The sequence below is a fragment of the Euprymna scolopes genome, chromosome 44 (genome assembly GCF_053919585.1).
Source record: "Euprymna scolopes isolate OS-2025 chromosome 44, ASM5391958v1, whole genome shotgun sequence".
Classification (NCBI taxonomy): Eukaryota; Metazoa; Mollusca; class Cephalopoda; order Sepiida; family Sepiolidae; genus Euprymna; species Euprymna scolopes.
In genome coordinates this window covers 32,265,873-32,293,783 of record NC_136525.1, presented here as the reverse complement: position 1 = coordinate 32,293,783, position 27,911 = coordinate 32,265,873, and the positions used below count along the sequence as shown (strand labels likewise).

At 36.9% G+C, this 27,911-nt stretch overlaps 1 protein-coding gene across 3 annotated transcripts in view; it reads left to right on the top strand.

Annotated features, from left to right (window-relative positions):
* LOC145268769 (uncharacterized) overlaps window positions 1-27,911 on the top strand; it is a 319,098-nt gene that overhangs the window by 144,083 nt on the left and 147,104 nt on the right. For 2 of the 3 annotated variants that reach the window (XM_080124371.1, XM_080124370.1), the window contains exons 12-13: window positions 14,895-14,915; window positions 23,736-23,756. In XM_080124371.1, coding sequence (XP_079980497.1) covers window positions 14,895-14,915; window positions 23,736-23,756 — 42 coding nt within the window. Of the gene's footprint in view, window positions 1-14,894; window positions 14,916-23,735; window positions 23,757-27,669; window positions 27,691-27,911 lie in introns of all 3 variants that reach the window. The other variant, XM_080124369.1, reaches the window with a different exon arrangement.

Genomic DNA, 27,911 nt, shown 5'->3' with positions numbered 1-27,911 from the left:
ACTCTTTCTCTCACTCTCACACTGTCTGTCTGTCTGTCTGTATATATATATATATATATATATATATATATATATATATATATATATATATATATATATACTCTTTTTCTGTAAGACTTGTTAGCACCGTCTTAAAAATTATTGTGAAATTTGCAAAAATTCTATTTGTTCAATGATGTATGAACTTATATAAACCAGTTTTGCTCTAATTTATTAATGGAATATTACACAATTAATTTATTAATTGAATAATACACCACTAATTTATGAATTGAATAATACACCACTAATTTATTAATTGAATAATACACCACTAATTTTTTAATTGAATAATACACTACTAATTTATTAATTGAATAATATGCCAATAATTTATTAATTGAATAATACATCACTAATTTATTAATTGAATAATACACCATTAATTTATTAATTGAATAATCCACCACTAATTTATTAATTGAATAATACATCATTAATTTATTAATTGTAATAATACACTGTTTTAAGTCAACTGCTTTGCTTCTTAATATAATGTGTAAATTTGATGGTGAATGATTTCGAAAATCTATTACATGTACACAGTGTCCGATTTATGGGAAAGTCAATATTTCACTTTTTAAATAAAATATACTTTTTCTTTCAATTTGTGTGTTTTAATCAATTTTAGTCATTACACAAAGTTTCAATAGTAAAAAAATTAAATATTCTGAGACTTAATGGGTTAAAAGAGGTTCGTCTAAATTACCAAGCATCAGACAGATATAACATGCTTTAAACATACGACTATCTGTGAAGGTGACACGTAGGCAGACACATATTCAACTTTTGCACACGAAATCACACATAATACACACACACACACACACACACACACACACACGAAAAAAACCCACAAAATACACACACACACACAAAAACACACATAATACACACACAAAACACATAATACACACAGAAAACACACATAATACACACATAAGCACATATAATACACACACACATAAGCACATATAATACACACACATAAGCACACATAATACACACGCAAAAAACACATAATACACACACGTAAACACACATAGTACACACACAAACACATATAATGCACACATGCAAGCACACATAATACATGCACCCAAACACACATAATACACACACCCAAATATACGTAATACACACACAAACACAAATAACACACACTCACAAACACACATAATATGCACACATTAACACACAATACACATGATACACACACAAACACATATAATACATACACGCATACACTACACACGCACACACGCTTGTTACATTTTCAAATAACAAAATAAAGACGATGTTTTACGTGTTTTTCATTCTTTTTTCATGTGGCTTTTGCGTTTCATTTGTTCCATTTTATTTCTAATTCAAAGAAAAAACAAAAAAACAGTCAGTGACAATCTTAAATATCCGCTATAGATATAAAATGTGAATTATCTTTTTTCTTTTCCTCTTCATTACTGACCGATTTTGCTGTTTCTCTTCGTTGCTGTTTTTTTTATTCTTTTCATGCAGACAGATGGGAAAGGTTCGCTGAGTTTTCTTCAAGATTTTTTTATTTTGAGAGAATTCTCTAAATAACTAAATAATTATTTACTTCTGAAATTTATTGTCTAACGTAAGAAAGGCGTAACGTAGATGGACAGTGTTAACAAAAAGCGCATTCGAAATAATTGTTTCTGTTTAAAGCACAATTACACCATGATACTTGACTTTCATTTTAAACTTAAATTCAATCCATTATCACCGCACAAGCAGTAAGGCAAGGCTAGGCATATAAAATCAACAGTAGGTTTTTAGATATGACAGGAGCGCGTTCGAAGTAATGTTTCTGTTTAAAGCACAACTGAAGCATGATACTTTAATGCAAGCCATTTATAAAATCAACAGTTGATTCTCTACAGTTCAATGTAGACTATAATGGATTGTGAATTACGTCACTGCGAGAGGAATGTGAAACTTCCTCCTGGTACAATGCGATGGGTCCTCAACTGGGTCTCCCTATATATCATTGTTTGATGTGTATTTAGTGTTGTGTGTTTAGCATTATATAAACCTGCATTCATAGTTCAAGATCATTTGTACGTAGTCTCTTATAGCTGATTGCACGCTCGAGTTTGGATAAGTAAAGTACCTATCTACAATGCCTCCCAACGGGACAGAGTTAGACACAAGGGTTGTTTTTTAACGTGGATAACAGGTACAAAATTGTCTCAATCGTGAAAGACTGATCCTCCACCGAAAGAGAACAAGAAATGGAAGTGCAGCATCTGAAGAACAGATACTACACTTTGAGGTATTTGTTTGCTCCCCCACTGAGCAAATCAGGCACAAGGCCGATTTTTAAAGTGAGGAGTGAAGGGGAGTAGGGGAGCTGGATAGTGATAATTGGTATGAAGGGTTGCCCCTACATTGACCAAGGTCTTATGTGTGGGGTTGCCCCCACATATGGTCTTTGCTTGCAGTATCTGCTGGAAAAGATACTACACTTTGATCTTTATATTTAATTTATTTCGTTTAAAGAAAAAATTACAATTAAAAAAATTCCAATATAAAATTAAAACATTTTAAAAAGTAAAATCTCCAAAAGACAAAACAAATTTAGGCACAAGGCCCTATAAGATCTAGGGAGGGGAGTGTTGCAGGGTCTTTGTAACTAAAGTAAAAATGGAGTCTGTGGCGACTTTACTCTTGACTGGCAACATTTACCACAATACCTCATTCACTCTGTGGAATCTAAAGCTAACTAATGAAAACCCCAGCGTTTTTACAAAAAAGATATATATATATGTAGAGAATAGGAACGACCATTAAGACGGGACACACAAAAGAGTGACACCGTCGTCTGATTAGTAGTATATATAGAGCATGCACGCACGCACCGGAGGAAGAACGACGACTACGACGATAGTCGACTCAGAAACCTTACATGGCGCTACGAACAGGATTTATTTTTCAACATAATTTCTTTTGCACGATTTTTGGAGTATAATGGCGTCAGGACAACACGAGGACGGCCAATACATGCAGTTGATTCAACAAATAATAAATCTGCAAAGAGAAAACAATGAGCTTCACGGAGGGAGTGCCTCGAGTCGGTCTAACACCAAGAAACCAGACCGGCCACGTATCGAACATGGATTCACCGACGCGGACTGGGCGCTTTTCATCGACTCGTGGGCCCGATACAAACAAATGTGCGGCCTTACCGACCCCGTGGAAATCCGCAATGAACTAAGGACAGCCTGCTCAAATGAGGTAAATAAACTTTTGTTTGACTTAGTTAGGCCTGAAACCCTCAATTCTGTCACAGAGGAACAACTCTTAAGGCATATACAGTTCATTGCGGTGAAAGGTCTACACCCGGAGGTGCATAGACATAAATTTCATAACATCAGACAACAGACGGGGGAGGGACCCGCACAGTTCTTGGCAAAGCTTCGGTCCCAGGCACGGTTTTGCAATTTCATGGTTCTGTCCCCCAACGAGAACTGCCGGCAAGCCGTAAACTATTCGGAGGACATGGTAGCTGGCCAACTCGTAGCCGGTCTGGCAAATGCGGAGTACCAGTGTAAATTGCTGGCTGAAGCAAATATTCTAACCACTGTGGAGCAGAAGCTTCACAGGCTGGTTAGTTTAGAAACTACAGAGACGTCTGCTCCTCAGTTGCAACGAGGCTCAGAGGGACACTCGACTTTTGGCCTACTAACAACCGAGAAAAAACCATCTCGGAAGGAGCAGCCGCTCAAAACCCCTCAGAATAGTCCTTGTGAAGGGTGTGGGAGGACCTCACACCCCAGTGGGTTAAAAGGGCGGAAGAACTGCCCGGCGAGGGGGCTAAAATGTTTTAATTGTGGCGTCACAGACCACTTACAAAGAGTGTGCCGGAAACAGGAGAGGTCGACGGCGGAGTCAACAAACGATGCCACATGTCAATCGAATATTTTCGGCAGCAGAATGGAGGGGGCACCGGCATGTTACAATCAAAAAGGTAGAATAGCAGCAGTGCCACACCTTGCATGGAGCAGTGGTGGGTTCAGGAGAAGTCCCCCTGAGCCACCACCCTCATTAATGGTCGATGTGTCCCTGATACCAGAGTCCCAGGCTAAATTCGGGTGCGCTTTGGATAAGGGAGTAAGCCGTCGAAAACACCGCATCCAGGCCATTGCAGATACCGGTGCCCAGACGTGTTCGAGTGGCCCAGAAATATTGAAAATATTAGGGTGCACCAGCAGGATCCTGATACCTACCACCCACAGGATACGGGGAATCACAGACGAACACCTAGATATCAAGGGGATGGCCCTGACTCAGATTAAGCTCGGTCAGAAGGAAACGCGACAAGTGGTCTACGTTTCAGAAAACACGTCAGGATTCTACTTGTCAGAATCGGCCCTCAAAGACCTAGGAGTAATCAATCGCGACTTCCCACATCGAGTATCAAAGGCCGATTTATCGGCTTCAGAAAGTGGGACAGCACCGTGTGGATGTCTGAAAAGAGAATCCGTCCCGGACAAGCCAGCGAGGATCCCGTTTACCCCCACTGGAGATAATAGGGAATGGTTAGAGAAGTGGTTACGTGAACACTTTAAGTCCAGCGCATTCAACACCTGCTCCCATCAACCGTTACAAGTCATGTTAGGGAGGCCGCTGGATATAACTTTTATCCCGGGGGCGAAACCATCGGCCATACACACACCCATTCCAGTCCCTCATCACTGGAAGAAAAGGGTAAAGGATGATTTGGATCGAGATGTTGCATTGGGTATTATCGAACCGGTACCAGCAGGCACACCTACGATCTGGTGTTCGAGGATGGTAGTCGCTCCAAAGAAAGACGGGTCACCAAGAAGGACGGTAGACCTACAAAAATTGAATGCAGCAACGATGAGAGAGACTCATCACACACCGTCCCCTTTTAATCAGGTGTCCGTGGTGCCTGCCCAAACCAAAAAGACTGTCTTGGACGCATGGAATGGGTACCATAGTCTGCCACTCTCCCCAAAAGCCCGGGACGCGACCACGTTCATAACGGAATGGGGTCGTTATCGGTATCTCAGGGCTCCCCAGGGTTTTCACGCATCCGGGGACGGGTACACGCGCCGGTTCGATGACATCACAGTTGACATGCCTCGAAAGACCCGGTGTATAGACGACACACTCCTATGGGACAGGTCCTTAGAATTGGCTTTCTGGCATACTGTGGACTATATTACCCATTGTGGTAAAAGTGGGATAGTCTTTAACCCTGACAAATTTCAATTTGCTGACGATGAAGTTGAATTTGCCGGCTTTGTGATAACCTCGGACGGCGTGAAGCCAACTAAAAAAAATGACGGAGGCTATTCTCAATTTCCCCACCCCAACGAGCATTACTGGTATCAGGTCCTGGTTTGGTTTAGTTAACCAGTTGTCGTATACATTTGCACAGGCCGATATAACGGCCCCTTTTCGAGAGTTGCTGCGGACAAAGAACCGTAAATTTTACTGGGATGACACATTGAATAGACTTTTCGAAGAGTCGAAGAGGAATATCGTTCAGAAAATCGAAGAAGGGGTGAAAACCTTCGATATGAACAGAGCGACCTGCCTTTCAACCGACTTCAGTAAGGTTGGCATTGGGTATTTTCTGTTCCAGAAGCATTGCCAATGCCCAACGGAATTAGGTCCCAACTGTGGTAAGGACCACTGGAAGATGATTTTGGCTGGGTCTCGCTTCACGAAAGATGCAGAATCTCGTTATTCCCCTATAGAGGAGGAGGCTCTAGCGCTGATTTATGGCTTGGAGTCTTGTAGGATGTTCATCCTGGGATCCCCAGACCTATTGGTCACCGTGGACCACCAGCCCCTAGTGAAAATTTTCTCGGATCAGATCCTTGAGAATATAAAAAATCCCCGCCTGTTCTCATTCAAGGAGCGGTCGTTGATGTACAGGTTCCAGATTAGGCATGTTCCTGGGAAACTCAACGCAGCACCGGACTGCACATCCCGATACCCGGCGCCGTCAAGACACAGCAGACTAAAGGGCACTGACACTTCCCAGCAAATCGAGGGGAGTATACAAGCATCCATCATAGCTGCATACGCACATGACCCCAAGTTCCGAGCGATCACCTGGGATAGGATAGTCGCAGCTGCAGCCACCGATGAGGAGTGCCGAACGTTGGCGTCATACATTCAAGACGGGTTCCCAAGGTCACGCCACGAACTACCACCAGAAATCCGGCAATTCTGGCCGATGGCAGACCAACTATATTGTCTGGAAGGGGTACCCATAAAAGGGGACAAAATTTTGATACCAAAACGGCTTAGAGCCGAGGTGTTAGAGGCATTACACTCCGCCCATCAAGGGGCGAATAGTATGTTGGCTAACGCCAGACAACGGTTATTTTGGCCTGGTTTAGACGCCAGCATCCGACAAACAAGGGCGCAATGTCGGAGTTGCAATTCGATCGCCCCATCCCAGCCTAGGAAACCACTAATGCCACCCATAAACCCGGAATTCCCATTTCAAAAGACAGTCACTGACTTTCTAGATATGCACGGGAAAAGTTACATGGTATACGCGGACCGATATACCGGTTGGATTGAGGTCGCACCACTACCATCAGGAAGGGCTGCAGCGGTGTGTAACGCCCTGAGGGTTTGGTTTTGCACGTATGGTGCGCCGGAGGAAATATCATCCGATGGAGGGCCACCATTCGATTCACTAGAATACAAATCGTTCCTAGAAGACTGGGGCGTAAAAAGGCGCATATCATCTGCACATTACCCCCAGAGTAATGGCCGAGCTGAACTGGCCGTAAAAACGGCCAAAAGAATGCTGATGGACTGCGTTGATGGCTATGGACACCTACATCATGATCGGGCAGCATGGGCGATGATGACTCATAGGAATACGCCCAGTCAGGACCTTGGATTGTCGCCGGCGGAAATACTATATGGTCGAACAGTAAGGGGCCATCTCCCCGCACTTCGCAAAAAATACTGCATCCACAAGCGTTGGACGGAGACCAGAGATTTGAGAGAGAGGGCGATGGCGAAAAGGCACGTACTTAACAAAGAACAGTACGACATACACAGCCGCCTCCTCCAACAGCTCCGAGTCGGCGAGTCTGTGCAGGTGCAGAATCAGGAGGGACCAAATCCACGACGATGGGCGAAAACTGGGAGAATCGTCGAGACAATGGGTAACAGGCAGTACAGGATACGGTTGGATGGTAGCGGCAGGATCACATTACGCAATCGCCGTTTCCTCAGGAAAATCAAACCAGTCATGGATACGCCGGAGTATCCACCCACTCAACAACCCCATCAACCACCTCCCCAAACACCAAGAAGGGAGGACAGCAAACCACCGTGCAACATGCATGAGATGATGGAGGTGGAAGAAGCTGATTGTGACACATCAGAAACAGATATGGAGGTGGACCAAGATCCGATCAACCACAAGCCAATGCAGACGAGTCCAGTCCCACGACGCAGCATGAGGGTAACACGAGCACCAAGGCCACTTTTCCCTCAAATGCAAGGACCAACTCACTACTACACGGAATTCTCCAGTCACATGACCACAAAACGACGGTAGTGTGGTCACATGGTGGGGGGAGGGCATGTAGAGAATAGGAACGACCATTAAGATGGGACACACAAAAGAGTGACACCGTCGTCTGATTAGTAGTATATATAGAGCACGCACGCACGCACCGGGAAAAAGAACGACGACTACGACGATAGTCGACTCGGAAACCTTACAATATACAATTTCTGTATGTGTGTGTGTGTATGCGCATTTAAAAAATTCTTTTTTTATTATATATTAAAATGTGTGAGTGTGAAAAAGTTCAATTCATTGTAAAAAATAAAAAGTTCTTGAATTTGGAAGAAAAATAGTTCGTGTTGGGGAGTGGGAAATATAGAAAAAATGTACAAAAAATAAAATTTCTAGTGCATTGATAGTAAGGTCCCTCCCTAAGCTAATCTAAGTAGTTAGATTGCCTGCTGTGGGGAGATCCCTAATGGGGATTGGGAAGACTTCATATCGGGTGTTGGGAGTAAAATAAATCGATTGTTAAAAACAAAAGGGGGGAGTATATTAGGTGGCGACCTTCGAGTAGGAGTTGATCAGGGGATGATAAAACAAAAAGATAGGGGGGTAGTGGTAGGGTAGCCTCGGAACGTTCTCTAGTGCCAAAAAAACAAAAAATCGAGGGACAGGATCTCATTTGTACCACCAGTCAAGAGTCTCTTTACTTTTTATTTGTCTAACCTAGTGGGATGGGCTCCATAGGACCCAGTACCGCATGTGCCATGCCTATGGTGGTAACACGAATTCAAACTTGGCGCCTCGTCGGATGCACAAGCTAGCGTCATGCACCCACCTCTTGTCAAAGACCACTCGAGGCAACCTCTTCCAATCGCATCTGATCTTTACTTTAAGCAGATGCTTAAAGTAGACTATCAGATCCTGATCTGGAACAGATATCCCTTCGCGGACTCGCTTGAGGTGTGTGATCCATATGACCATCCTCGCTACTGCTAGTATCGCTAGAAAAACCATTCTTTTCTCCCTAGGCAGCGGCGGATCAATGTTCTCCACAAAATATGATTCGTCGAGTTCAAGCCAGCGCTTGGCATTGATGCGAGCCGTTACCCCGTTGACGTACCCTAGGAGGGTCTTCAGCCTGCTACAGCAGAAAAAGGCATGACCGACAGTTTCTCTCATGTCTTCATCGCAGCGCAGGCAGTAGACCCGGGTTTCTTCATTGTAAAGGTTGAGTTCCTCAAGGAGGGGCAGTGCGTTCCGGACAAGTCGCCAGGTAAGGGAAAATTCCGAATTTGTAAGAAAGTTCCGGCCCGGCGCCCAACTCCACTGGGAGCGGACCTCCTCCAACGACATCCCCGTCCGTTTCACTAGCGGTTCCTTTTTGCTACGCCCCACTAGCTCCGGATAAAGCCTGTTCCTAGACTGTTCGAGGACACTGGTCCCCGGCAACGCTCTAAGTGCGGACTGGCATTCGGCGTAGAATGTTTGTTCCCCCCTCGGTCGAAGCACGGCGGAGACCGAGGGGTCAGGTGTGAGATTGGAAAACGAGCTTTCAACCGCAGTGACCCATGGAACGTCTACGTACAATGAACGGCTCAGGAAGGCCAACCTCTCTGCGTGCTTGTGACACAGGAGATCGGGCAGTCCCAAGCCTCCCTCGCTCGGATTTCGAACACAGACCTCTCTGCAAACATAATGCTTACCCTCGTTCCACAAGAGTGTGTCGAGGTGCTCCTGTAAGCTGATTCGTCGTTTTGCAGGGAGGGGAAGTACAGACAGACGGTAAAGGATGAGCGGAAAGACATATGTAGCACACGCCTCCACCCGACCCTTCAAGGACAATTTCCTTCGAACCCAAGTCTTAACAGAGGATTCGAACTTGGCCTTTACTTCCGACCAGTTTTTCTTCAGCTGGAGACCCGGTCCAAACCACACACCAAGGATCTGGACCGGGCCGTTGGTCCAACTGAAGATGCCCGGAAGCGAATTTACTCCGGTCCAGGCACCCAACCGCAGACCCACCGACTTACTGCGATTGAAGACGGCCCCCGTAACTTCTTCATATCGAGCGAGCACCTCGGTGACCACTTGAATGTCTGTGGGGCAAGACACAAACACGGTGACGTCATCGGCGAACGCGGAAACCCTGGCTCGTGTGCCTCCAGGGAGAGCTATCCCGTGCATGACTGGTGTAGTCGCCTCGTCCCTTAACTTGCGAAGGAGGGGTTCCAATGCCAGGACGTACAAGAGAGGCGACAGCGGACAACCCTGTTGCACCGACCGGGAGACGGCAAAAGACTCCGACAGCTTACCGTTGATCTGTACCGCTACCGTCGGCCTGTCATACAGTACAGAGATCCACTTGCAGAAGTCTGGATTAAATCTGGCGGCCTCCAGCACAGATCCCAGGAACCTATGGTCCACCCTATCGAAAGCCTTGGACTGATCCAAACTGATCAGCGCAGCCTCGGCGTCATCTTCTGTCCCCTCTATGATCGTGCGTATCAGATGAAGATTGTCCTGAATCGATCTCCCCTTCACAGCATAGCTCTGGTCTGGTTCGATCAAGTCAGTGATGACAACCTACAACCGATTCGCAAGAACCTTGGCCAAAATTTTTAACTCTGTGTTTAGCAAAGTCAAGGGCCTGAAATCGTCTAAATCTTCCTCCTGACCATGCCGTTGATCTTTCCTCAGCAATGTGATCACTCCCTTGGTCACCTGCCCAGGGATGGAGCCCTGAACAAACCAATGGTTGAACATATCCTTCAAAATAGGGACCAACATGGGCGACATCCTCAAGTAGAATTCGTAGGGTAGACCATCAAGCCCTGGGGACTTGTTGCAGCCGACCTGCTTCAACGCAGTAATGATCTCATGTTCCGTGACAAGACCATCACAGCTAGCCGCTCGAGCCGCCATGAGCCGGGGCGAGTCGGCCAAATAGCTGCCAAACTCTTCGACCCTGAGTCTGGGTAGTTGGGTGAAGTGCTCTGATAGATGCTTTCGAAACCCCTCGCAAATCTCCCGCGTCGACACGAGGGCGTGCCCTTCCAGGTCGTTTACCTTTCGAATGTACCCATTCGAGCCGCGCCTTAGAGCAGCCTTACGCTCAACAGCGTCAACATTAACAGCCTCGTTCGAGACTTTCATTAGCCTAGCCCTAACTATCTGGCCCTCGTACCGCTCGCTAGCCAAGCGGCTGAGGTCTTGTCTCACTAGTGCTATCTTTAAGGGGTCCCCACCCTCCAATGCCTGGGTCAACCTATTCTCTGTACGCTTCTTGGCCTTAGCCTTATCTAGTGCGAGGCGTTGGCTGTACTTGACCGAGAAACGTCTAATCTTAGCCTTGAGACTAACCCACCACTTACTCCCGGTAACCGCCCCCACTAATGCCCGTTGGATTATCTCTACCTTCAACCAGTAGTCCTCCAGCTCCAACAAGGTGCTGTTGAACTTCCAGTATCCGGCCAGTCTAGGCCTAGGGCTCAAGTTCAGACGGGCCATAACTAGTTTATGGTCCGAGTGTCCTAAAAAGTGGAACGTGGGGCAAGATAGGAAATTTACATCGCCTCTTCTAACTAACATCCGATCCAAGTAAGTACTTGGATAGGAATGCGTATTAGGATGCCACGTCCACATCTCCCGCCCCGGGTGATCCAGGCGAAATCTGTTGACCAGGTCGCACGAAGCCATCAGGTCAGACAGACTGCTGTAACACAGCACCGACCCGCTAGTCCCCCCGACCTTATCTATCCTGGGATCAAGGATGGCATTCCAATCACCCATTAAGACTACCCTCTCTGGATCATCTACAAAGCCCTCCACCCGTCGAAAGAAGGAAGCCCTCTCCACAGCGGAGTTGGGTGCATAAACTGCGACTATCCCAAACACACTGCTATTAACGGCAACATCGATGACAATCGCCCGCCCGTCCTCGTCGGCGTGAACAACATTCACTGACGCTGATAGGGTGCGATTTACTAGCAAGGAGATTCCACGACTATAGGTATTGCCATATGCTGAGTAAACATCGTAATCATTCACCAGCACCTGACAATCCCCGTCACAAATAAAGTGGGTCTCCTGTATAGCGGCAATATCTACCTTGAGGGACACCAGATCTCTCAGCACACGCGCGGCCTTGCTTCGACATCTGAGGCCCCTCACATTATAAGTAGCCAAGTTTACAGCCATGGTCACCTACCTTATTCAGTGTCACACACGGGCCTGAAATCCTCGGGGGTGAGGACGTGGCAGGCTTGTCCAAGGCTTCCGGTTAGTAAGTCCGCTGAGGGTAATCCATTCTTGGCCACACCTCCCACGTCCAGGGGAAAGGTTAGTTTTAGTGCCCTGTAAAAGGAGGGGTGGATGTAAACAGGGACTCTGCCCTCGCACTTGAAAACTAAATTGTTCAGTGAAGGATGCTCCGTGTCCACCAGCTGTTGGCCCGGGATTGCATCCTTTGCGGCATCTATCATGGCCCAGAGAGCCTCTGTCCTGGAATCCTTGTTGACCCTAACAAATGTGGTCAACAAGGGAGCATCCTTGAAGTTAGTGGGATCAGTAATATTGTCCCCGCCGACATATGTGAAGTTTCTTAGTTGGCTGTAACGGACCTTCTGCTGGCCTTTCAGCTCTGGTGTTGCCTGCAGAGGGCCCGTCTCACATATCCTTCCTCCTGGAAGGAAGGGGAGTCTTTTTGTCCGCTCTGTGCGGAGAGTTGTGGTTGAGGTCGGTTTCTCTTTATCGGGGGGAGGAGGAGTAGGGGAGGAGGAAGTGGGGGTTGGCGTGTCTGGTGTGGGGGTGTTTGGTGCTGGAGATGTTGCTTTCTGGGGGCGTCATTTGTTCTTTCTGAGGATGGGTTACGTGCTAGAGTCCTTGGGGGTTTGGGGATGGAGGGGGATTGTTGCTCTGGCTGTTAGGGGGTTGGGGTTGAAGGGAGATCGGCCTCGGAATTTGAAACATTGAATTTCGGGGTGGGGTTGCATCCTTTTGTCTTCCTACTCTTTCTCCTCTTTGTACTCTTCTCTGCCGTCTCTGCTGCTTCTGTTGATTGCACTACTGCTGATGCTGCTGTCTCTTCTTCCGACGCATTCTCTTCCTCCGAGTCTTGAAGTTTCCTCTTGTTTGAGTAAGAGGGCGCCGGGATGTCCATGGGAGTTTGCTCTGGCTGGTCTTGGGTCACTGTTTGCTTGGGCATGCCTTTGGCGCGTCTGCCCTTCTTGGTGACCATCGACCAACCAGCCTCTGCTGCTTGACCCGGTTCAGCTGTAGTAGCAGTTGTTGGTGGGGCTGCAGCCGGGGTTTGGGTTGGTACTTTGGTAGGGGCCATCCCTTGTGATTTGTGAGTGGCTGTGGCCAGGAGTCTTTTAGGGCAGTCCTTAGCCATGTGCCCTTGTTTTTGGCAGTGCCAACATTGGGGCCTCCTGCCCTTCACGATAATGGTCATCGTCCACTCGTCGAATTTCAACATCGCAGGGATTTTATGGAATTCGGTTTTGTCCAGAACCATCTTGACCTTATGATCTCCAGTCATCACATTCCGTTGACCGCGGACAGGCGTGACGGATTCCACGTCTCCATACTGACTTAGTATAGCCCCGACCTGCCGGGCTCCCATGAAAACCGGGACGTTCAGCACGGTGACGTTCGTTCTCCTTTTATTGAGGTACTCTGGTTGGAGTCTAATCCTCTTCCCCCGGTGGTCGGTTTTTGCCAGCCTTATCGCATCTTCTGGGCTGGGGAGCAGCACGTCCCATGTGGCATAACTCCTCCTGCAGATGTAACTGGCTGGAATGTTAAGCTCCAGGAGGAGTGCCACCATGCTGTCCTTGTCGACTCCTGTCAAGTGTAGTAGGGGAGAAAAGAAAATGCATGGATATGGGGGGGGAGGGGGAGGGGGGGGAGGTCAGAAGAGAGAAAGTGGATTGACCTCCCCTCACGGGGATGTCGGATTAGTCAGCTCAGATCCCCGCAAGGGGAGAGCAGCCAGCGAAGGAAGACGCAGTGGGTGCTAGCGGGTCAGAGTGCCGCGTCGCAATTAAGAGAGAGAGAGGATAGGCATCTCTGCCCAGAGAGGGGAGCTAAAACGAAACACCCACCCTACCCGCGTCACCCTACCCACAAACAACCCCAAGGAAGCGAGAAAGAGAACCCGGTCTGCTCAATCCACTGGGAGAGCAGCGAAGGAAGACAAAGAGTGGGTCTGACAGGTCAGAGTGCTGTACAGGCAATTAAGAGGGGAGAAAGTAGACCATTTCAACCTCAGAGAGGAGGAGGAAACGAAGTACCCAAAAGAAAAAATGCTAAGCTAACCCGACCAGGTCGCGTCTACCAAAGAAAGTGTTGTCGGTCCCGAGAACTGCAAACTCCCAAAGAAGCGATCGGTTTTCGGGTCCAGACTACCACACAATGGCGTCGGTCCTGGGGGAGCGAAAAGACTCCTCAAAGAGGGGATCGGTCCCACAAACCAAGGTTAGTAAAGTCACAAAAGTGACCAAAGTAAAGCCTTAAACTTGACGGGTGGGTCAAGTAGCGGACCTCTTGAAAAAAATCAAAAATGAGTAACTGGGGAACAGATACTACACTTTGATCTTGTTTATATATTTTATTGCTTTTAAAATTTTGTAAATACAATTAAGTAAAAAAAACAAAAGATTTTCAAACAACAAAATTAGGCACAAGGCCCTACAAGAAATTGGGGAGGGGAAGGGTTCAGGGTCTTTGTGACTAAAGTGATTAAAAAGTAATAAATGTAGACTTTGGAGTCTTACTCTTGACTGGCAACATTTATCAAAATACCTCATTCACTCTATGGATCTTAAACTAACTAATAAATCCCCAGCGTTTAAGAATCAAAACCATATTTACAATTTATAAACAGTTGTCTGTATGTTTGTGTATGCATTTATTTTTATTATTATTATTAATTTTGTGTGTGCACTGCATGTGTGAAAAAATAAAGTTTTGATCTTGGACAAAAGGCCAAGTAGTCTGATATCTATTCACATTGAATTCATTGCGTCCATTACTTGTTTACATCCATAAAAGTTATAAGAATTACTTACGATCGTCCATTTTTAAGTTAGTATACATCCATAACTTAAACCTTTCAAAATTATTAGTCATGTGTGTAATTTATATATCACTATTATATTTACTGTTGCCGTCTCTCCTACGTGTTGCTTCAGGTAGGGCTTATTTAACAGGAATTTTTTTTATACATTCTTCAAACTGCTATGTTTGTTGTGATGACAATTTGTTGATACAAGACTAGATTGATAATTTATGTTCTTTATTTATACAGGTGAAGATCGAGTCCAAGCAGGTTAGTGAGAAAATTTTAACGTTTATTATTATTGTTTTGGTGATGGTGGTGGTGTTGTTGTTGTTGTTGTTGTTGTTGTTGTTGGTGGTGGTGGTGGTGGTGGTGGTGTTGAAGAGATGTTTTTAACTCTTCTTATTGGCTACAAAATATATGAATTTGGGGAAGATTTTCTTACAAAATACTCAACTTTTTTGTTTTATTATTTTCAGAATGTTCGCACATGTAACAGACAAGCGAAAACGCTATTTTAATCATTATTACTTCATTATTTGATTTGTCCATTTTATATATTATCATTTATTTTATTCTATCTGTACTATTTCTTATAATTTTATGTTTAGATTATATAGCACCATTATATTTACTGCTGTTTACTCTCCCACAAGTTTAAGGTTGTGCTTATTAAACATAGACATTTTATACTTTTATACATTGTTTTATGGTGCTAATTTTATACATTGTTTTATGATGACAATTTTATACATTGTTTTATGGTGACAATTTTATACATTGTTTTATGGTGCTAATTTTATACATTGTTTTATAATGACAATTTTATACATTGTTTTATGGTGACAATTTTATACATTGTTTTATGGTGCTAATTTTATACATTGTTTTATAATGACAATTTTACACATTGTTTTATGGGGACAATTTTCCACATTATTTTATGGTGACAATTTCATACATAGTTCTATGGTGCTAATTTTATACATTGTTTCATAATGACAATTTTATATATTGTTTTATGGTGACAATTTAATACATTGTTTTATGGTGACAATTTGTCACATTTCTTTATGGTGACAATTTTATACATTGTTTTATGGTGCTAATTTTATACATTGTTTTATAATGACAATTTTACACATTGTTTTATGGGGACAATTTTCCACATTATTTTATGGTGACAATTTCATACATAGTTCTATGGTGCTAATTTTATACATTGTTTCATAATGACAATTTTATATATTGTCTTATGGTGCTAATTTTATATATTGTTTGATGGTGACAACTTAACACATTCTTTTATGGGAACAATTTTATACATTATTTTATAATGACTATTTCATGCATTGTTTATGGTGACAATTTGCCATATTGTTTTAGGGTTACAATTTTATGCATTGTTTCATGGTGACATTTAATCGATTGTTTTATGGTGACAATTATATACATTGTTTAATGGTGACAATTTTATACAATGTTTTACGGCGATAATTTTATACATTGTTTTATGGGAAAATTTCATAAATTGTATTATGGTGACAATTTTATAAATTGTTTTATGGTGACAATTTTATACATTATTTTATGGTGACAATTTGACACATTGTTTTATGGTGATAATTTTATACAGCGGTTTATGGTTCTAATTTTATATATTGTTTTATGGTGACAATTTTATACATTGTTTTATGGTGACAATTTTATACATTGTTTTATGGTAACAAATTTATACATTGTTTTATGGTGACAATTTAATACATTGTTTTATGGTGACAATTTGTCACATTTCTTTATGGTGACAATTTTATATATTGTTTTATTGTTAAAATTATATACATTGTTATATGGAGACAATTTTATACATTGTTTTAGTGTGATGATTATATACATTGTTATATCGAGACAATTTTATACATTGTGCTATGGTGACAATTTTATACATTGTTTTATGGTTAAAATTTTATACATTGTTTTATGGTGACAATTTTATACTTTGTTTCATGGTGACATTTTTATATATTGTTTTATGGTGCTAATTGTATACATTGTTTCATGGTGACAATATAATACATTGTTTTATGGTAACAATTTCATACATTGTTTAATCGTGCTAATTTTATACATTGTTTTATGGTGCCAATTTTATAGATTGTTTTATGGTAACAATTTTATAAATTGTTTTATGTTGCTAATTTTACACATTGGTTTATGGTGACAATTTTACACATTGTTTTATGGTGACAATTTTATGCATTGTCTTATGGTGAGACTTTTATGTATTGTTTTATAGTGACAATTTATACATTGTTTCATGGTGACAATTTTATACATTGTTTTATGGTTACAATTTTATGCATTGTTTTATAGTGACAATTTTATGCATTGTTTTATAGTGACAATTTTATACATTGTTTTATGGTGACAATTTTACACATTGTTTTATGGTGACAATTTTACACATTGTTTTATGATGACAATTTTATGCATTGTTTTATAGTGACAATTTTATGCATTGTTTTATGGTAACAATTTTATGCATTGTTTTATGGTGACAATTTTATGCATTGTTTTATGGTGACATTTCTTACATTGTTTAATGGTGGCATGCTTTACATTGTTTTATGGTGATAATTTTACACATTTATTTATGTTGACAATTTTATATGTTGTTTTATGGTAAATATTATGATTTGGGTTACGGTGACAATTTTATACATTGTTTTATAGTGGCAAAATTTTATACATTGTTTTATGGTCACAATTTTTATACATTATTTATGGTGACAATTGTATACATATTTTTGTAGTGCTAAATTTATACATTGTTTTATGGTGAAAATTTTATAACTTGTTTTATGTTAAAAATTTTATACATTGTTTTATAGTGACAATTTAATACATTGTTTTATGGTGACTATTTTACACATAGGTTTGTGGTGACAATTTTATAAATTGTTTTATGGTGACAATTTTATGCATTGTTTTATGGTGACAATTTTCTTCACTGGTTATAGTGACTATTTTATACACTGTATCATGGTGACAATTTTACACATTGTTTTATGGTGACAATTTTATACATTGATTGATGGTGACAATTTTATACATTCTTTTATAGTAACAATTTTATACATTGTTTTATGGATCTAATTTTGTACGTTGTTTTATGGTAACAATTTTACACATTGTTTTATAGTGACAATTTTATACATTGTTTTATGGTAACAATTTTATAAATTGTTTTATGGTGCTAATTTTATACGTGGCTTCATGGTGACAATTTGATACATTTTTTTATGGGACCAATTTTATAAATTGTTTCATGGTGAAAATACTATACATTGTTTTAGGGTACACAATTTATACATTGTTTTATCGTGCTATTTATCGTTTTATGGTGACAATTTTATAAATTGTTTCAAGGTGAAAATTTTATACATTGTTTTATGGTACACAATTTATACATTGATTTATTGTGCCAATTTTATACATTGTTTTATGGCGACATTTTTATACATTGTTTTATGTTGACAATTTGACACATTATTTTATGGTGCTAATTTTATACATTGTTTTATGTTGGCAATTTATACATTGTTTTATGGTGACAATTTGACACATTGTTTTATGGTGACAATTTTATTCATTGTTTTATAATGTTTTATGGTGACCATTTAATCATTGTTTTATTGTGCTAATTTTATACATTGATTGATGGTTACAATTTTATACATTGTTTTATTGTGACAATTTTATGCATTGTGTTATGGTGACAATTTTATAAATTGTTTGATGATGACAACTGTACACACTGGTTATGATTACATTTTTATACAATGTTTTGTGGTGACAATTTTATACGTTGTTTCATGGTGACAATTATATACATTGTTTTATGTTGCTTATTTTACATATTTTTTTAGGGTGACAATTTTATACATTGTTTTATGGTGACAATTTTATACATTGTTTTATGGTGACAGTTTTATACATTTTTTCTGGTGCTTATTTTATACATTGTTTTATGGTGATAATTGTATACATTGTTTTATGGTGATAATTGTATACATTGCTTTAAGGTGACAATTTCATAAATTGTTTTATGGTTCTAATTTTATACATTGTTTTATGGTTCTAATTTTATACATTGTTTTATGGTGACAATTTTATACATTGTTTTATGGCAACAGGTCTATACATTGTTTTATAGCGACAATTTTATACATTGTTTTATTGTGACAATTTTACACATTGTTTTATGGTGACAATTTTATATATTGTTTTATGGTGACACTTTCACACATTGTTTTCTGGTGCTAACTTTATACATTGTTTTATGGTGACAATTTCATACATTGTATTATTGTGAAATTTTTATAGCCTGTTTTATAGTGACAATTTTATACATTGTTTTATTGTGCCAATTTTATACATTGTTTTATTTTAACAATTTTATACATTGTTTTATGGTGCCAATTTCACACATTGTTTTATGGTAACAATGTTATACACTGTCTTATGGTTCTAATTTTATAGATTGTTTTACGGTGATAATATTATACATTGTTTTATTGTGCTAATTTTAGACAAAGATTTATTGTGACAATTTTATACATTTTTTTATGGTTACAAGTTTATACATTATTTTATGGTAACAATTTTATACATTGTTTTATGGTGACAAGTTTATACATGGTTTTATGGTGCTGATTTTACACATTTTTTATGGTGACAATGTTATACATTCTTTAAGGTAAGAATTTTATACATTGTTTATGGTGGTCATTGTACACATTTTTATGGTAACAATATTATATATTGTTTTATGCTACTAGTTTTATACATTGTTTTGATGGTGACAATTTTACACATTTTTTAGGGTGCTAATTTTATACATTGTTTTATATTGACGATTTTATACATTCTTTTATGGTGACAATTTTATAAATTGTTTATGTTGACAATTTTATACTTTGTTTTTTTGTAACAATTTTATACATTGTTTTATGGTGACTATTTTATACATTCTTTTACGGTGATAATTGTATACATTGCTTTATGCTGACAATTTCATAAAAAATTTTATTGTTCTAATTTTATACATGGTTTTATGGTGACAATTTTAGACATTGTTTTATTGTGACAATTTTATACATCGTTTTATGGTGACAATTGACACATTGTTTTATGGTTACAATTTTATGTATTGTTTTATGGTGACAATTTTATACGAAGTTCTATGGCGCTAATTTTTACATTGTTTTGTGGTACCAATTTTATACATTGTTTTATGATGACAATTTTTTACATTGTTTTTTCGTGCTAATTTTATACATTGATTTATATTGACAATTTTATGTATTATTTTACTGTGACTCTTTCACACATTGTTTTCTGGTGCTAATTTTATACATTGTTTTATGGTGACTATTTCATACATGGTATTATTGTTAAATTTTTCTACCCTGTTTTATTCTGACAATTTTATACATTGTTTTATATTGCCAATTTTATACATTGTTTTATTGTAACAATTTTATATATTGTTTTATGCTGATAATTTTATACATTGTTTTATGGTGCTAAATTTACCCATTGTTTCATTGTAACAATGTTATACATTGTTTTATGGTGCTAAATTTATACATTGTTTTATGGTGACAATTTCATAGATAGTTTTATCGAGCTGATTTTATATATTGATTCATGGTGACAATTTTATTCATTGTTTTATGGTGATAATTTTATAGATTTTTTTATGGTGGCGATTTTATACATCGTTTTATGATGACAATTTTATAGTTTTTTATGGTGATAATTGTATACATTGTTTTATGGTGCTAATTTTATACATTGTTTTATGATGACAATTTTACACATTGTTTTATGATGACAACTTTATACATTGTTTTATGGTAACAATTTTCTACATTGTTTTATGGAGTTAATTTTATACATTGTTTTATGGTGACAATTGTACACATTGTTTTATAGTGACAATTTATATATTCTTTGATGGTGACAATTTTATACATTGTTTTATGGTGACAATTTTATACTTCCTTCATAGTTACAATTTTATACATTGTTTGATGGTGCTAATTGAACACATTGTTTAGTGGTGACAATTTTCCACATTGTTTTATGGTGACAAGTTCATACACTGTTTCATGGTAACAATTTTCTACATTGTTTTATGGTCCTAATTTTATTCATTGTTTAATGTGACACTTTATACATTTTTTGGTGATCGTTTTATACATTGTTTTATGGAAACAATTTTATACATTTTTTTATTGTAAGAAGTTTATACATTTTTTATGGTTACAATTTTACACATTGTTCTATAGTGATAATTTTATGCTGACAATATTTATACATTGATTATGGTGACAATTGTATACATTAGTTTATGGTGCTAAATTTGTACATTTTTTGTGGTTACAATTTTACACATTGTTTTATGGTGATAATTTTATACATTGTTTTATGGTGACAATTTTATAGATTGTTTTATGGTGACAATTTTATATATTATTTTATGGTGACAATTTTATACATTTTTTATCGTGACAATTTTATGCATTATTTTATGGTGATAATTTTATGCATTGTTTTATGGTGCCTAATTTTTTACATTGTTTTATGGTGCTAATTTTATTGTTTTACATTGTTTTATGGTGCTAATTTTATTTCATGGTGAAATTTGACACATTGCTTTATGGTCTCAATTTTATAGATTGTTTTATGGTGTTAATTTTATACCTTGTTTTATGGTGACAGATTTTATACATTGATTTAAGGTGACATTGTTATACATTGTTTTATGGTGACGAGTTTATACATTGTTTTATGGTGACATATTTATACATTGTTTTGTTGTGACAATCTTATGCATGGTTTTATGTTGACAATTTTATACATTGTTTTATTGTAACAAATTTATTCAGGGTTTATAGTGAAAATTTTATACATTGTTTTATGGTGACAATTTTATACCTCGTTTTATGGTAACAATTTTATACATTCTTGTATGGTAACAAGTTTATACATTCTCTACAGTGCTAACTTCATACATTAATTCATGGTGACAGTTTTATACATTGTTTTATTGAGACAATTGTATACATTGTTTTATGGTGACAATTGTGTAAATTGTTTTATGGTGACAATTTTATACATTGTTTTATAGTGCTAGTTTCATGCATTGTTTCATGGTGACAATTTGACACATTATTTTATGGTGACAATTTTATACATTGTTTTATTGTGATAATTTTATAACTTGTTTTAGGGTCAAAATATTATACATTTTTATTGTGCTAATTTTATACATTGTTTTATGTTGATAATTTATATATTGTTTTATGGAGACATTTTATATATTGTTTTATGTTGACAATTTTATACATTGTTTTATGTAGACAATTTTATACATTGTTTATTGTGACAATTTTATACATTGTTTCATGCTGACAATTTGACACATTTTTTTATAGTGACAATTTTATAAATTGTTTCATTGTTCAATTTTATAAATTGTTTTACGGCGACAATTTTATACATTTTTATTTTGCTAATTTTATATGTTGTTTTATTTTGATAACTTCTACTTTGTTTTATGGTGACATTTTATATATTGTTTCATGGTGACATTTTATATATAATTTTATTGTGACACTTTTATACATTGTTTTTAGTAACAATTTAATACATTTTTTATAGACACGTTTTTATACATTGTTTTATTGTGACAATTTTATACATTGTTTTATGTTGACAATTTTATGCATTGTTTTATGGTAACAAAGTTATAAATTGTTTTATGGGTCAAATTTTATACATTGTTTATGGTGACCATTAAATCATTGTATTATGGTGCTAATTTTTACATTGAGTTATGGTGACAATTTTATAAATTGTTTTATTGTGACAATTTTATACATTGTTTGATGGTGACAACTGTAAACATTGTTTTTGGTTACATTTTTAGACAATGTTTTGTGGTGACAATTTTATATGTTGTTTCAAGGTGACAATTATATACATTGTTTTATGGTAACAGTTTAATACATTGTTTTATGGTGACAATTTATACATTGTTTTATGGTACTAATTTGTGTTATGAGGACAATTTTATATATTGTTTTATGGTGACATTTTTATACATCGTTTTATGGTGACAATTTTATACATTGTTTTATGGTGCTAATTTTACAGGTTGTGTTATGGTAACAATTGTATACATTTTTTATGGTAACAATTTTATAATTCGATTTATGGTGTTAATTTTATACATTGTTTTATGATGAAAATGTTACACCTTGTTTTATGGTGACAATTTTATACATTGTTTTATGGTGACAGTTTTATACATTTTGTATTTGTATGGTGTCTGATATTATTCATTGTTTTTTTTATGCTAATTTTATATGTTGTTTTACGGTGACAATTTTATACATTGTTTTATGGTGACAATTTTATACATTGTTTTATGGTGACAATTTTACACATTTTTTATGGTGACAATTTTATATATAGTTTTATTGTGACAATTGTATACATTGTTTTATAGTGAAAATTTTACAAATTGTTGTATGGCGACAATTTTATACATTGTTTTATGGGGCCTTATTTTATACATTGTTTTATGATGACAATTTTATACATTGTGTCATGGTGGCAATTTTATACATGGTTTTATGGTGCTAATTTTGTACATTGTTTTTCGGTGACAATTTTATACATTGTTTTGTGGTGCTAATTTTATAGATTGTTTTATGGTGCTAATTTCATACATTGTTTCATGGTGCTAATTTTATACATTGTTTTATTGTGACAATTTTATACATTTTTTATTGGTGCTAATTTTATACATTTTTATGGTGCTAATTTCATACATTGTTTCATGGTGACAATTTCATACATTGTTTCATGGTGACAATTTTATACAATGTTTTGTGGTGCTAATTTTATACATTGTGTTATGGTGCGAATTTCATACATTGTTTTATGGTGACAATTTTATACATTGCTTTATGGTGCCAAGACTAGACTGATAATTTATGTTCTTGATTTATACAGGTGAAGATCGGTTCCCAACAGGTCAGTGCCAAATCCTTAATTTTTTTTATTGCTTTTAATGGAGATAATTAAAAGTTCTGTGTGTGTACTTCATTATACGCTAAAAAGAGCGGGGTTTTAACAAACATGTCTTCATAGCTCAAGCATTAACGTCAAAGGAAAAAGTAAATCGTAAGCTAAACGTTTTGGTCTCGGTTCTCATTGGTAGCGCACGAGTCATTTTTTTTTTTAACTTTGTAAATCATTACTATATATTCACACGGCCAGGCAACGCTGGGCACCCAGACTAGTCTATTATACAAACGAAAATTGTCTGTGTGTTTGTTTTTTTGTATGTCTGTTAAAAACTTTCGACACACGTAATGAACACTGACAAAATTGGTATTGTTAGAAAGATCGATATCTTGGGCGAAAATATTGAAAAATTTGCCATAAATATATATTCTTTGACAATCAACTAGGCTGTTTTTTGCAAGTATGGGTCAGTTTTTGCATCGACATTTCTGCAAAGTCAGTCACACCTCGCAATCTCGACGTACAAATAAAATACAATATTTAAAAAATCACAAGTCACTTGGGCGAGACAGCTAACTCGTTTGCTTTTTTTCACTTCCTTTTCCTCGTGTTACAGGTTCGAGCCTGGCTTCTGCGGCCAATGTTTTTTTTGCTCACACTGGGACTTTATGCTATTTTAATTTTTGTTAAGGCGTTGATTGCTCAATAGACTTACTATACCAACTCTCCACACCAGGGCAACGTTGGGTACCCATGCTAGTATAATAATAAATGCGAAATCTGCATTAATCAAAATATCATATTTAAATGTATTGTATGACTGGGCAATGCCTGGCGGTCTTCTAGCATATATATATATATATATATATATATATATATATATATATATATATATATATATATATATATATATATATATATATATTATCACCTCCCATCAAAGTAGTAATATAATAAACTCTAAAAACGAACTGATCTCCTATTGCAAACATATGTCCCAATTTAAATATGGTAAATTTGAAATTACATAGCTATTAAGTTAACCCTTCAAATATATATCTTTTCCCATAATTTTATTTTTTTTTTAATCTTACCTTCTAAGCTTTTTATATTTTTAATTTTATTTGTTTTTCTTTATTTCTTTGGCCGGTTTCCCATCTGCTGTCTCCGTTTTATGGTATAAGTATACCTACTAATTAAATATATACATCAGCCTACTCATTTTTATTCTATGTATTTGTTTACTTATATTTTACTATATGCATTTACATACACATTTATTTGCCTTATTCCAGAGTTTGTAGATACCGGCCATTCCCTCCCCTTAAATTGTATGTAAGTATGTACGTATGTATTTGTTTAAGTTGTATATGTTTTTGGATATGTGTATATATTTATGCATGCGTGTGTGTGTCTTTGTATATATATGTATATATATATGTGTGTGTGTTATTGTATATGTATACATATATGTATATATATATATGTATATGCATGTGTGTATGTATGTACATGTGTGTGTGTGCATTTGTGTGGCTGTATGTATGTATATGTATGCGTATGTGTATATATATATGTATATGTATATGTATGTATGTGTATATATGTATATATAAGTTTTTAAAAAAAAATTTAACTTTTTAATTTTCAATTTTTAATTTATTTATTTTCATTTTTTTATTTTACTTATTCACTTTTTTTACTCTTCTTAATATAATAGACGCTCCATTTCATAAACTTAGCCATTTATTTGTTTATCTGACTCGTGTTTCTTAATTTTATTCTGGGACTTTCACGTGCATATTTTAGTTGACCTAATTATTAACGCTAACTTTCGCGCTTTTTGTCTGGGTCAGTTTGACCTTGCTTTTCAAATTTAAACTTTCACCGTTTTTCCGTTTTTTTTTTGTTTTTTTTTTAAACCTTAATTTACTTGATTCCTCCGGCCTTGGCAGACGTGTTTTAAATATTCTCTCCAGTGCTTTTTCTGTGCACATTTGAACTTTTCTTTTAATGATTTGGAACTCATTCCATTTGTGATTTTTTCCAAGGAATTCTGCCTTTTGGATAATTTTGGACCATTTGCAACTTACCTGTTGGATTGGAAGTTTTTAATTCGACCATGTTTGGATTTTACCATTCTTGGATTTTTTACCCTTCACCAGACTATCCATTCATGTGAAATCTTTTTATCATTTTTCTTTTACCTCCTATTCCCCTTACCTTACCCTTTTTTTTTAACCAAGTAAGATCTGTGACTTACTCGTAGTTTCATTAAATACTTTTACATGCAAAATCCGATCCCGCATTTTGCTAATTCCTGCCCTCTGATGAGAAGGAGTGTATTTCTTCGAACCTTCGTGGATTAAGGACTATCCACTTATCTTGTGCTTCCTTTTTAAAATTAAATATGTTTTTAACTCTTTTTCAAGATGTCTTCTAACATGTTTTATTAATCATTTGTATATATATATATATATATATATATATATATATATATATAAAGAGAGAGAGAGAGAGAGAGCGAGAGAGAGAGAATAAATGACAAAAGTCTGTATTCCAAATTTCATTTTCATTTACAATTCTTGATAACGTTTGCTTTGTAGCACAGAATCAATCACTTAATTATTATATCAATCAGTAATTAATATAATAAGAAAGTTATTGATTTTATACTACGAAACAGATACCGTCAAGAATTGTAAATGTCGACTAAATAAATTGTAAGATGGTCAACATCATGAAATTTGGAATATAGACTTTTGTCAATCATTCATTACATGCTCTGTAATTACATTGAGCTTCTTAAATAAGGATTGGTGTATATATAGAAAGGAAAATGAAGCGAATAAAGAATATTTCCACAGAATATATATATATATATATATATATATATATATATATATATATATATATATATATATATATATACTATAACATGGCGATACCTGTCCTCATCAGCCATCAACCAGGGTAATTAAGTTTTTTGGTAGCTCAAGGCGGTACTGACACTCCTGATGCCACCAAGCAGATTTTGCCACCCGGCAAGGTATTGAAAAATAAATAATTAAATTTAACACCAAAATCAAAACAGATCAACAAGGAGAAATTATAACGTCTGTTCCTGCTGAAGTCTTTTCGCTCTCGACTAAATCCAGCTTGATGCATATTGAACTGTGTTCTTAAGACGATCAGAGACGAATTGCAAATTGCGACCCATGATTCCTATTTTTGTAAGAAACGAAATGAGTGTTTTTTAATATTGAGTAATAGCAACAGAATTAATCGGGGGTCTGCGATATTCAGAGCGATTTTTAATGTTATGTAGTTGCCATGCCAGAGAAAACGAGGGAAAGGCGATAGAGTTAGTGTTGATGCTTGTCGACAGTTTAATGCAAACGAATAACACCAATAAAATATATACGTTTTATTCATCAAGCATAAAAAGTTCATAGATATTTGAATAAAAATATCATAAGTCCATGTTAAACTCCTGTTTATATGTCAATATGAATAGTTTTATTTGTGTATGTATATCTCTCCCACGAGTTGTTTAAGGTAGTGTCTATTTGACATGAAGGGGTGTATTTTGTACAAATACTATAGATCATATTTTATTGCGGTGACAATTTCTTGATACAAAATTGGATTGATAATTTACGTTATTTTATTTTATTTTATACATTGTTTTATTGTGACAATTTTGTACAATGTTTTGTGGTGACAGTTTTATACATTGTTTTATTGTGACAATTTTATACATTGTTTTATGGTGAGAATTTTATACATTGTTTTATGGTGACAATTTTATACATTGTTTCATGGTACTAATTTTATACATTGTTTTATGGTGCTAATATCATACATTGCTTTATGGTGCCAAGACTAGACTGATAATTTATGTTCTTGATTTATACAGGTGAAGATCGGTTCCCAACAGGTCAGTGCCAAATCCTTAATTTTTTTTTATTGCTTTTAATGGAGATATTTAAAAAGTTCTGTGTGTGTACTTCATTATACGCTAAAAAGAGCGGGTTTTTAACAAAAATTTGCATTCTTATCAGCATTTTACGAATGTCTGTACACGTGGGAGACAAACGGAAATAGTATTTCAAACTGCAACACTAAATATGGAAGACATGTTGAATAGATGAATAAAGT